Source organism: Canis lupus, chromosome 2 (genome assembly GCF_003254725.2).
Source record: "Canis lupus dingo isolate Sandy chromosome 2, ASM325472v2, whole genome shotgun sequence".
NCBI classification, from domain to species: Eukaryota; Metazoa; Chordata; class Mammalia; order Carnivora; family Canidae; genus Canis; species Canis lupus.
In genome coordinates this window covers 67,568,458-67,581,467 of record NC_064244.1, presented here as the reverse complement: position 1 = coordinate 67,581,467, position 13,010 = coordinate 67,568,458, and the positions used below count along the sequence as shown (strand labels likewise).

The 13,010-nt window shown below is 42.4% G+C and overlaps 1 protein-coding gene across 4 annotated transcripts in view; it reads left to right on the top strand.

Annotated features, from left to right (window-relative positions):
- The window catches only part of KPNA6 (karyopherin subunit alpha 6), a 52,401-nt gene that overhangs the window by 31,337 nt on the left and 8,054 nt on the right, over positions 1 to 13,010 (top strand). For all 4 annotated transcript variants that reach the window (XM_025448202.3, XM_049104975.1, XM_025448201.3 and 1 more), the window contains exons 2-11: positions 2,604 to 2,737; positions 3,598 to 3,690; positions 4,102 to 4,201; positions 5,711 to 5,805; positions 7,469 to 7,600; positions 8,829 to 8,917; positions 10,190 to 10,289; positions 10,610 to 10,773; positions 10,957 to 11,035; positions 12,868 to 12,993. In XM_025448202.3, coding sequence (XP_025303987.1) covers positions 2,604 to 2,737; positions 3,598 to 3,690; positions 4,102 to 4,201; positions 5,711 to 5,805; positions 7,469 to 7,600; positions 8,829 to 8,917; positions 10,190 to 10,289; positions 10,610 to 10,773; positions 10,957 to 11,035; positions 12,868 to 12,993 — 1,112 coding nt within the window. The remainder of the gene's footprint in view (positions 1 to 2,603; positions 2,738 to 3,597; positions 3,691 to 4,101; positions 4,202 to 5,710; positions 5,806 to 7,468; positions 7,601 to 8,828; positions 8,918 to 10,189; positions 10,290 to 10,609; positions 10,774 to 10,956; positions 11,036 to 12,867; positions 12,994 to 13,010) is intronic.

Below are 13,010 nucleotides of genomic sequence, written 5' to 3'. Positions count from 1 at the left end.
CTCTGGAATTCTGCCTCACAATTTCCAGCTGTCTCAATCTCCTTGAGCCCTCTCCCTGCTCAGCGAAGCATATAATGTGCTTTGAGACAGAAAGCCAAGGAGATAAGTAGGGCTCCCACTCTTGGGGATCACAGGTTTTCACCACCTCATGTCCAATATCTGAAACCGTTTGTAGCAGAATGGTTAATCCAATCTCTGTTATTCCATCATGATCAGAATGGAAGCTATGTTAATGTGTAACAAAGTAAGACAAAACACATTGTTAAGGAATAATTAGGCTGTTCACAATTCGGGGGGAAAAAAACACTTGAATAAACCAGGAAGACAGGACTGTTTCTAAATGTATGTACCTCTAATACAATTGTCTTAAAATACATACAGCAAAATAAAACTACAGGTGAAATGGATACATTCAGTGTTGAAAAGTCAAGAAAACGAGAAAAAAATTTGTAAATTAATGGAAGAATTGAACAACATGGATAACAACCTGATTTAATAGATACATGGTATAGAGAAGGCCATGAACAATTATTAAAGAATACAGATTCTTTTCAAGCACACATGAGGCACTAAACATAAATTGGATATATACAAAGACAAAAAAGCAAATATGTATTTATATACCCACCCCAACTCACTATGGTTCAACTTATAAGTTTTCAACTTTATCATGGTATGAAAGCAATATACAGAGTTCTGTCCATTCAATAAGTTATTTACTCTTATACATTCAGAAAACAAGAAGGAATTTTTTTTAAGGTTTATTTGAGAGAGAGTGAGAGTGGGGAGAGGGACAAAGGAAGAGCAGACTCCCTTGGCAAGCTGAGCCAACCCAGAGAACTAGGGGGTTCATTCCCAAGACCTATGGATCATGACCTGTGCAGAACCAAGCTGACACTTAACCAGTTGAGCCACTTAGGCTCCTGAAGAACATTTCTTTTGATAACACCAAAGAAGAAAAATAGGAGAAAGTCCTATACTTTTTTATGTCACTTAATTCTAAATAATATTAAAACATAACCAGTGTATTAAAAACTCTAATCATCCTGACCAAGTGGAGCTTATTACTGGATTTCATGTGTAATTTTATATTAGAAAATCTATAGTTCAATTATGCTTCTTAAAAAAGAAAAACTAGGGACCGCGTGGGTGGCTCAGTGGTTGAGTGTCTGCCTTCAGCCCAGGGAGTGATCCTAGGGTGCCCGGATCAAGTCCCGCATGGAACCTGCTTCTCTCTCTGCCTGTGTCTCTGCCTCTCTCTCTCTCTCTGTGTGTCTCATGAATAAATAAATCTTAAAAAAAAAAAGAAAAAGAAAAACTGCATATCTCAATAGATGCAGAAAAGGATTGGATATAATATTCAATAGTTATGATTTAAAACTTACAGAAAGGGAACCCTGGGTGGCGCAGCAGTTTAGCGCCTGCCTTTGGCCCAGGGCGCGATCCTGGAGACCCGGGATCGAATCCCACATCGGGCTCCCGGTGCATGGAGCCTGCTTCTCCCTCTGCCTGTGTCTCTGCCTCTCTCTATGTGTCTCTCATGAATAAATAAATCTTTTTTAAAAAATGTCCTTAATTGGGGGCCTGGGTGGCTCCATCAGTTAAGTGTCTGCCTTCGGCTCAGATCATGATCCCAGGGTCCTGGCATTGAGCCCTGCATCGGGCTCCAAGAATGTTCTTGATGAAACAACAAATTCAGGGCACCTGCGTAGCTCAGTGGTTGAGCATCTGCCTTTGGCTCAGGTCATGATCCCAGGGTTCTGGGATCAAGTCCTGCATCAGGCTCCCCACAGGGAGCTTGCTTCGCCCTCTGCCTATGTCTTTGCCTCTCTGCATCTCTCATGAACAAACAAATAAAACTAAAAAAAAAAAAAAAAAAAGAAATCCAACCTTTGAAAATGTGTCTGTAGGAAAATCACCTTGTCAGTAATTAAGTTACTAAGTAAAGTATACACTTTTTAGGGCAGCCCTGGTGGCGCAGTGGTTTAGCACCGCCTGCAGCCCGGGGTGTGATCCTGGAGACCTGGGATCCAGTCCCATATCGGGCTTCCTGCATGGAGCCTGCTTCTTCCTCTGCCTGTGTCTGCCTCTCTCTCTCTCTCTCTCTGAATAAATAAATAAATCTTAAAAAAAAAAAAAAAACACACTTTTTAAATTGACACCCTTTTTTTTTGACACTTTTTTTTTTTTTTTTTAATGAAAAAGAAGACAAACCAAAAAAATAGACTCAACTCCAGAGAATAAACTGGTTACCAGAGGGGAGGCAGGTGGTAGGACAGATGAAATAGGTGATAGGGATTTAGAGCACACTTACCTTGATTAGCACTGAGTAATGTATACAGTTGTTGAACCTCTGTATTTTATGCCTGAAACTAATACAGCTAATACTAACACAAAGTTTACTGTATGTAAACTGTACTGGATTCTTTTTTAATTGACACTATTTTTACTTGAAAGAAAAATTGACAAACTGATTTTCAGACCTTGATACTGGGCAGACGTTTTACTCAAAATGCTTGAAATTTAGGATAGCAGTTTCGTTTTGGTTGGAGTTGCAGTGGGGCATCCTCTAAAGAGCTTTTGTATTTTTTATCTTTTTCTAGAGACCATGGCGAGCCCAGGGAAAGACAATTATCGAATGAAGAGCTATAAGAACAATGCCCTGAACCCTGAGGAAATGAGACGAAGAAGAGAGGAAGAGGGCATTCAGCTCCGGAAGCAGAAACGGGAGCAACAAGTAGGTTAACCTGAGTATGCTCAAACATACTGTTAGGGAAACAATGCTCAGTTGGTTAAGCCATCTGACTCTTGATTTTGGCTCAGGTCATGATCTCAGTGTCATGAGATAATCTCCCCTTTGGACTCCGTGTGGGCATGAAGCCTGCTTAAGTTTCTCTCCCTCTGTGCCTCCCTACCATGCTGTCTTTCAAAAAAAAAAATTAAAAATTTAGAAAAAAAAGAACTTAGACATCATTTATGTCTTCAGTATATAACTTTCTAGGTCTAGCCCTTTGTTGTCTTATCTTTTCCTCACCCCTGTAGTCAGTATTAGGCCTGGCTGGTTCATCAGCTATGCTGACTGTCTTCAGTCCACTCTTTGTAAGTCTCCCTAGGACTAAGATTTTATTAATGCCTCATCATCTGTGCTCTGCCACAAACCACCAGACTGATGCCTTGCCCAGGTCTAGATGCAGCCACCTAACCTGCTTTTGCCCATCTTCTTGCTTTACTACTTTTTCAAAGCCTTTTTTACCCATCAACTTTTATACAAAAGGCACAGAAATCTTTAAATGTTCTCTTAGGGCCATCTAGCTGGCTTAGTAGAGCATGTGACTCTTAATCTCAGGGTCATGAATTGAAGGCCCCACATTGGGCACAGAGCTTACTTAAAAAAAAAGTTCTCTTAAAAAACGTGAACAATTAGATATAATAAAGCCTTTGAATATCTTTCCCTGTCAATACAGTAAACTTGGCATTTTCTCAGCTATGCTAGCATTTCCTTGACAGTTATTGCAATAATTTAACATTGGATCATTCTTTGTTTTCTTTATTACAGTAAGTAGTTTCACCACTATGTCTTTTTTTTTTTTTTTCCAGCTTTTTAAACGGAGAAATGTGGAGCTGATTAATGAAGAAGCTGCTATGTTTGACAGTCTCCTCATGGACTCCTATGTGAGCTCTACCACTGGGGTAAGGCCTTTGCATGTGCTTTAGGCAGCCCTGGGAAGCACCAGTGTCTATAGAACAGAAATTGGGCAGTTCACATCCTCTAGTGGTTTTGCTAACAACCATGCTAATAAGCTCTTTCTTTCATGGGTCCTTTTGTAGCTGGTTAGCATAAGGAATCAATAGGGTTTCATCTGTGATGGAGACACCTGAGGAAACACTTAAGGGAAGCCATCATTTGCCTCAGATTAGGAATCATCCAAATGTCCCAATTTAAAGCAGCCATGGATTAAACAAAACCTTCTCCTGACCTTACTCTGTTATGCCATCCTCTTGTCCTCAAGTCTTTAGAACACAGGATGCCAAGCAGACGTGTGTACTCATATCTAGCTCTGGCATTGGTTTGCAAAGTCTTAAATCTGTCTTATGTTTTAGGAGAGTGTGATCACACGAGAGATGGTGGAGATGCTCTTTTCTGATGATTCTGACCTGCAGTTAGCAACCACACAGAAATTCCGGAAACTGCTCTCCAAAGGTACAAAGCCTGGTCCTCCCCAGGGAAGACCTACATGATTTAACCTTGTTTCTTCTCACTGACCTGATCTATTACTCGCCTTCACTAGTTCTGCTCCAGCTATACTGCTTTGGTGTTCCTTGATCAAACCAGGTACATTCTTACCTTTGCATTGGCTGTTCCCTCTGTCTGATATCCTCTGGTTGCTGATATATGTGTGACAACATCTCCCTTATATGATCATATTCTGGGTTCTTCATAAGCCTTCCCTGATGCCCTATCTAAAATTGCAGGTCCCCTTCACTCTTGGCATTTTTAACCTTACCCTGTCCTACCTCTTCTTCTTTATTTCCAGTTACACTTATTAACATAATAGAATGGCTCTCCTCATTAGGACATAAGCTTTCTGAGGGCAGAGACTTTTGTTTTTGTTCATTGTTGTATCTTTACCTAGGACTGTGTGTGGCACATAGTTTATACTCAGTAAAAATTTGATGTATGATAGAAATGCTTCTTGTCTCAGGATATGAGGCAGTCCTCCCAAGAAACGAGTGTTCTTTTTAGAAGGGAAATATTTAAATAAATGAAAGAAAAAGAAAAATAGAAGGGAAATATTTAGATAAGGGTTCCTCATTTATTGGACTTTCTTCTCTTCCTTAATTCCTTACTTCAGGAATTAAGTTTCAGGAAGCCAAAGGTGAGTATACTTAATTTAGGATTGATTTTCTCTTTAGCATCCCAACTATATCACGCATTTCAAAGGTGACTAATATGAAAGCTACCTCACCAAAAAGAAGGTTGGGAATGTTGTTAAGAATGGTCAGGACAGGGATCCCTGGGTGGCGCAGCGGTTTGGCGCCTGCCTTTGGCCCAGGGCGTGATCCTGGAGACCCAGGATCGAATCCCACATCGGGCTCCCTGCATGGAGCCTGCTTCTCCCTCTGCCTGTGTCTCTGCCTCTCTCTCTCTGTGACTATCATGAATAATAAATAATAATAAATAATAAATAAATAATAAAAAAGAGAATGGTCAGGACAAAAAAAAAGAATGGTCAGGACAGGGGATCCCTGCCTTTGGCCCAGGGTGTGATCCTAGAGTCCTGGGATCAAGTCCCACATCCGGCTCCCTGCATGGAGCCTGCTTCTCCCTCTGCCTGTTTCTCTGCCTCTCTCTCTCTCTCCCTCTCTCTCTCTCTCTCTCTGTGTGTGTGTGTGTGTCTCATGAATAAATAAAGTCTTTAAAAAAAAAAAAAAGGATGGTCAGGACAGGACAGCCTGGGTGGCTCAGCAGTTTAGCTCCACCTTCAGCCCAGGGTGTGATCCTGGAGACCCAGGATCGAGTCCCATGTCAGGCTCCTTACAGGGAGCCTGCTTCTCCCTCTGCCTGTGTCTCTGCCCGTGCCCCCTGCCCCTGTCTTCCACGAATAAATAAATAAAATCTTTAAGAAAAAAAAAGGAATGGTCAGGACTACTTAGGAATGCACCAGCCAAAACTTCTCCTGACTTTTCCTTTCCTTTCTCCCTCTTCCAGAGCCTAGTCCTCCAATAGATGAAGTTATCAACACTCCAGGAGTTGTGGATCGATTTGTCGAGTTTCTGAAGAGGAATGAGAATTGTACATTACAGGTGAGGCCTGGTGTAGAGGGATACCAGATGAAAGCCCTTTTCCCAAGAAATTGTGGGGTGTTTCTATAGACACATGTCTCAGGAAATAGACAAGTGATATGAGGAAGTATTTAAGAGATGCCTCAGAGGTCTTGGCCTCAAATAAGAGAACCAAAAAATCTCTTCCTACAACAATCTCAAAGGAAAGATACGAGAGGGGCACCTGAGTAGCTCTGTCAGCTAAGCATCTGATTCTTGGTGTCAGCTCAGGTTGTGATCTCGGGCTCCTGAGAGCGAGCTCCTGGTCATGCTCCAAACTCAGCATAGAGTCTGCTTAAGATTCTTTCTCTCTCCTCCTCTGCTCCCACAATGCTTGTTCACATGCTCGCACTCTGTCTCTCTCTCTCTCTCTCAAAATAATAAATAAGTCTTCTTTTAAAAAAGGAAAATACCAGAATATGACAGCTAATTATGCAGTTATAAATTAAAGGTTCTAGGAGTACCTGGCTGGCTCAGTCAGCACAGCATATAACTCTTGATCTTGGGATCATAAGTTTGAGCCCCACAGTGGGCATAGAGTTTACTTAAAAATACGTAATATAAATCAAAGGTTCTAGTCCGCTTCTAAATTACCTGTGTGACCTGAGGCAAATCATTTAGCCTCTCTGGGTCTTTCTTTTCAGAAATAGGTAATAAGTCCATTAGAACATTACCAGAATCTCAGCTGAAAGAGACTTTGAAAGATGCATGTCACTCTGATCCTGGTTTCAGAAATGAAGAACTTGAAGCTCAGAAATAAAGCAACTTGCCATAAGGCTCGGGTGCTGCAGTAGTGCAGAACTAGACTTAGGTCCATTGAAGCCTGCGTCCAACTTCCCATTGTGTTACATCACTGCTCATACTGTTTTTTGCTTTTTTTTTTCTCTTCTTAAAGATTTTATTTATTCATGAGAGACGGAGGGAGAGATAGAGGCAGGCTCCCTGCAAGGAGCCCGATGTGGGACTCGATCCCAGACTCTAGGATCACACCCTGAGCTGAAGGCAGATGCTCAGCCAACTGAGCCACCCAGGCGTCCCTTTTTATTTTATTTATTTATTTAAATATTTTATTTATTCATGAGAGACACACGGAGAGAGAGGCAGAAACACAGGCAAAGGGAGAAGCAGGTTCCATGCCGGGAGCCTGATGTGGGACTCGATGCCGGGACTCCAGGATCACACCCTGGGGCAAAGGCAGGTGCTTAACCACTGAGCATCCCAGGCATCCCTTTTTTTAAAAATTTGTTTTTAAATAAAGATTTTTATTTGTAAGTAATCACTTAAGTGTAGTGATTACTCACAACCCCAAGATCAAGAATTGCATGCTCCACTGACTGAAACCAGCCAGGTGCCCCTGCTTTTTGCTATTTAAAAAGTAAGAGGAAGTAGTTCCTGTGTGGTGGCTCAGTCATTTGAGAATCCAACTCTGTCTCAACTCAGGTCTTGATCTCAGAGTCGTAAGTTCAAGCCCTGCATTAGGCTCCATGCTGGATATGGAGGCTACTTAAGATAAAAATAAGGGGGAAGAGGAAAAGGCTCATATTTTAGTTTTTTGGTCAGGGGCAAGAGGCTTACAGCTCTCAACCAGCTGCAGACATGGCCACTCTGGAATGATCTCTGAATAGCGGTCTGATCTCACTTGCAGTTTGAAGCTGCCTGGGCTCTAACGAACATTGCCTCTGGAACCTCTCAGCAGACGAAGATTGTCATTGAAGCAGGGGCAGTCCCCATTTTTATAGAGCTGCTTAACTCGGACTTTGAGGATGTACAGGAACAGGTAACGCCCAAATTTGGCTTAATTCCTGATGGTACCTATATTATAATTTTAAAAAGTTTGGTTTTTGTACCCAGTTCCTAAAAACTACTAAAAACCTTGGAATTTTCTGAGTGAAGAGTGTGTTTTTTATTATTTATGATGGAACACACCTAATGAGATGATTGAGTGGGGCCCCTAGGCAACCTCAACATGAGGAGAGTAGTTATCAGAACTCCCAGCTCTACCAATGCCTCTATCCCAGCCTCCTGCAGAGAAATTCTGGGTTGGTGAACACATTGGTGTGGTGCCCTAGAGAGGGGATGGAAGTTCCATACCGCCCTGACTGCTCACCCCATACCTTGCCCTATGCATCTCTTCCATTTAGCTCTTCTGAGCTGTATCCATTAGAGTAAGCTAGTAAATGTAAGCAGTTTTTCCCTGAGTTCTGTGAATCATTCTAGTGAATTACTGAACCTAAGAAGGGAATTATGGGAACTTTTGAATTTATAGCCAGTTGGTCAGAAGCATGGCAACACTTGGGAATTGCAACTGGTGTCTTTTTTTGTTTGTTTGTTTTTTGTTTTTTTTTGCAACTGGTGTCTGAAGTGGAGACAGTCTCATGGGCCTGAGCCCTTAACCTGTAGGGTCTGCACTAAGTCTAAGAGTGTCACAATTGAGTTGGATTGTTGGACATACAAATGGTGTTGGAGAATTGATTGCTGGTGTAGAAAAAAACTCCACATATTTGGCATCAGAGGTGGTATTGGGGGGAAAAAAACAAAAACATCACAGTACCCATTTATCAGTACCTAGATATCACAGTGATTAAGACAACTTAATTTCTTCCAGTGGATTTTTACTGATTGGATAGAATGTAGAACGTGGCGCCTAGATTTTTTTTTTTTCCTCACTTACTACATATAGGATAGATCCTGTGAGGCTGCAGGAATGCAACTTCTCACTTTCTCTTTTTTCTGGGAAGTAGGCATAGGGAGGTCTTGGTTTGGCTTCTTTGGCTGCAGTACGGATGTCAGCCTGTCTTTCCCACTAAATCAGAAATTCTCCGAGGAAAGACCTTCATAGAGCAAGCTCAGTAAGGACGTCAGCAAAGAGAGGACCTGATCCTGTTCAGGATATCTCAGGCCTCGATATGGTTTTTGTCTAAGTTATTGGTGTGTCCTCACTCTTGTATAAAATATGGACAGAAGCCATTTGTCTCTGCATGACAGTTCCATCATCCCCTTTTCAGGCAGTCTGGGCACTGGGAAACATAGCTGGAGACAGCTCCGTTTGCCGAGATTACGTCTTGAACTGTTCCATCCTTAATCCTTTGTTAACGTGAGTAATTATGATCATCTATACCTGGGGCATCATCTATAAGGCAGCCATGTGGTAGATCCTTTGGGGGCAGCTTACCTTAAGATGTTAAGTAAATGCAAAAAAACACTAAAAGTATTTCTTTTTGAGAGTAAGAAGATTGTGCCACTGGTCTGTGCCAAGGAGGAGCTTCTGTTTCCTTTCTTCATTGCACAGTAGATTCTCATGTTGGTCATACTTACTTGCCTCATTGTTGAGCCAGGAGAGAGAGGCAAGACTAACCCATATAGAAAAATGCAACTTTCTCTACAGATGCATTAATTTGTTATTTTATGCCTAGGTACATTGGAGAGCTCTGTTGTAAACCACAGATTAAAGACACCATGAAAGGACATAGGGGGATCCCTGGGTGGCGCAGCGGTTTAGCGCCTGCCTTTGGCCCAGGGCACGGTCCTGGAGACCCGGGATCGAATCCCACATCGGGCTCCTGGTGCATGGAGCCTGCTTCTCCCTCTGCCTATGTCTCTGCCTCTCTCTCTCTGTGACTATCATTAAAAAAAAAAAAAAAAAAGACATAGGGATCCTTCTCCAATCCCTCCCTCCCATACCCTTCAAATAGAGTATCTAAACAATAGATGGGATAAGCTGTTCTTTTTTTTTTTTTTTAAGATTTATTTATTTATTCATTAAGAGAGAGCGAGAGAGAGGCAGAGACACAGGCAGAGGGAGTAGCAGGCTCCATGCAGGAAGCCCGATGTGGGACTCGATCCAGGGTCTCCAGGATCATACCCCGGGCTGCAGGGGGCGCTAAACCGCTGCGCCACCAGGGCTGCCCAGGGATGAGCTGTTCTTCAGAGACTACCACTATAACTCTTTCTTGGGCCTTTCACAGAAAGTCATTGCTTACTGCATGGCTAAAGCCCTTATACTAGATATTCAGCATTGATTTCCAAAGAGAACAGTATACTCGTCGTTTAAAACTTGTGGCCATTTAGGAGCACAATATGCCCTATCTTAAAAAGGTTTGCAGTCTTACTCAACTTCCAGCTTGCTCTTTGTCCTTACAAGCTATGGTCCTAACTAGCCACAGCTGGTTCTAATCCTCTGTGAAGGTGTAGATTGGCCTCTTGGCCCAAACAAGCTTAGTTTACTTAGGTCTGTGGGTAGAAGAACACAGTGAGGCTGCCAGAGTCTTAGGGGTCTTACTGGATTTGCTCCTGGGGTTCATAGGTGACAGCCCCATGCCAAGGTCATCATTGCTCAGGATCTGTCTGGCTTTGCTGTTTCCTTCAGACTCCTTACTAAGTCCACAAGACTGACAATGACACGGAATGCAGTCTGGGCTCTATCAAACCTCTGCAGAGGAAAGAACCCACCCCCAGAGTTTGCAAAGGTGAGAGAGTTTCTTAACAGTTTCTGAATGAAAGCAGTTTCCTTCACATGCAAGCATTTTGATAGGGAACTTTCAAGTCTTTGGGGGGAACCCCTTAGGGTTTCAATCCATGGGAAATTGAAAGAGGCAATTGTCAGTGAAGTAGGTGATCTTGTATGCTTTGGATAGCAAAGTGAAAAAGATAGTCCTGATGGTAATGTAGCAGAAATCTCTAGGGCTTAGAATTACTTGTAGAGGAGGGGACAGCAGTGTTAGGATTAGTGGGAGAGCTGATGTTAGCCCCATGCCCTCATGAGTCCCTCTCACTCTGCTTCCAACAGGTCTCCCCTTGTTTGCCTGTGCTGTCTCGCCTACTCTTCAGCAGTGACTCAGACTTGCTGGCAGATGCTTGCTGGGCCCTGTCTTACCTGTCTGATGGCCCCAACGAAAAGATCCAGGCAGTCATAGACTCTGGAGTCTGCCGAAGATTGGTAGAGCTTCTAATGTGAGTGGTCTGGTTAGAAAGATTCCCTAAAGCTTCTCCAACCTCCCACTTAAAGAATGCAGCAAGCAATCTGCTGCTCTATGCAAAGGTCTGGAGCCATGCGAGTGCTGCTGGCCTTGGTGGTTGGCAAGGCTGAAAAACTATGTGCTGGCCCTGTGCTGATCAGATCTCCCTCCTCTGTAGGCACAATGATTACAAAGTGGCCTCTCCTGCCCTGAGAGCAGTGGGTAACATCGTCACTGGGGATGACATTCAAACCCAGGTAAGGAGGGAGTTGTTTGTGGACAAAAGCCTTCCCTACCAAGGGTTTGGTCCTGTTGGGGGTGGCATGGTCCCTGAAACAAAGCATGGGCTTGAGTGAAAAATTCAAACTTCGCCACTTTCTGTATGATCATGGGCAACTTCGTTGCCTTCATTTCTTCTTTAAGTTGGAAGTAAATCTTTGTCCATCGCGTGCTTTTGAAGGAAAACTAAATGGAATAAACTGACTATCTGGGACTTAATTCTTAAGTTTTTGAGTCATGGTCCCCTTGAGACACTGAAAGTTGTGGAAACCGTACTCTTACTTCCTTCACCCTTAGAATCCTACAGACACTACCTCATGTTAATAAGACCTCCAAGGAGGGCATGGTAAGAAAGGGTTCCTTTGTTCAAAGTCTAGAGATCAGAGTATTCTTTTGGTCGTGAATAGTTGGCTTAATTCTGTGGGATTCTTGACAAATTTCTAACAGGTGAGTGATCTCATTCATACCCACAGTCATTTCCTAGGTCATTGTGTGAATTTGTATGTATGTATGAATTTTTATAACAATGTACTGCTTTTATCAGTCATTTTAGTGGCATTTAGTCCATTCACATTATTGCTTAATTGTTATCACCCCCCATCCCCACAATGTTTCATCAGCCCAAACTGATTCTCTGTGCCCATTAAATAACTCGTTTCTCCTCCCTTGTATCTTAGTCCCTGGGAGCCATCACAATGCTTTTTTTCTCTTAGGAGTCAATTGCTGTAGGTCCCTCATATAAGTGGAACTATATATAAGTTGTTCTTTTGTGTCAGCTAATTTCAATTAGCATAATGTCTTCATGGTTCATTCATATGTGAATGAAGGCATGTGAAATGCCTTCATTCCTTTCAATGGTTGACTAGTAGTCCATTATAGGCATATGTCACATTCTGTTTATCCATTTGTCTGTTGGTAGATACTTGGGTTGTTTTCACCTTTTGGCTATTACGGATAAGGCTACGTACGGTGAACAGTGGTGTACAAGTATCTGAGTCCCTGCTTTCAGTTCTTTAGGTACACACTGAGAAATGGATCATATGCTGATTTAATGTTTAAGATTTTGAGAGACCACTAGTGGACTGTTTTGTATGGTGACTACACCATTTTACATCCCACCAGCAATGTACTAGGTTCCAGTTTTTCCACATCCTTACCAAAACTTGTATTATCTGGGTTTTTTTCTTAATAGCCACCCTAACAAGTCTGAAATGGTATCTTATTACAGTTTGTTTTAGTTTTGTTTTGCTTAAGTAGGCTCCACATGCAACATGGGGCTCAATCCTGTGATCAAGAGTCAGATGTTCTACCAACTAAGCCAGCCGGGCACCTCCTTATTGCAGTTTTGATTTGCATATCCCTAATGATTAGTGATGTTTGGCGGGGGTTTTTGTATGTTTTTTTTTTTTTTTTTTTTTTTTTTTTTATTTATGATAGTCACAGAGAGAGAGAGAGGCAGAGACATAGGCAGAGGGAGAAGCAGGCTCCATGCACTGGGAGCCTGACGTGGGATTCGATCCTGGGTCTCCAGGATCGCGCCCTGGGCCAAAGGCAGGCGCTAAACCGCTGCGCCACCCAGGGATCCCGATTTTTGTATGTTTATTGGCCATCTGTATTTCTGCTTTGCAGCAATGTCTGTATAAGGCTTTGACCATTTTTAAAATTAGTTTTGTTAATTTTTTGTTGTTTAGTTTGAAGAGTTCTTTATATATTCTGGATATTAATTCTTAACAGATATAGGATTTGCTGCATATATTTTAAGTCCTATTTACAAGATTTTTCTTTTGTTCCCTGTGCTTTGGTTTTCTAGGTCATTCTTAACTGTTCAGCCCTCCCTTGCCTCCTCCACTTGCTGAGCAGCCCCAAGGAGTCAATTCGGAAGGAAGCTTGCTGGACCATTTCAAATATCACTGCTGGCAACAGGGCTCAAATACAGGTAGAACAAGCAGGAAG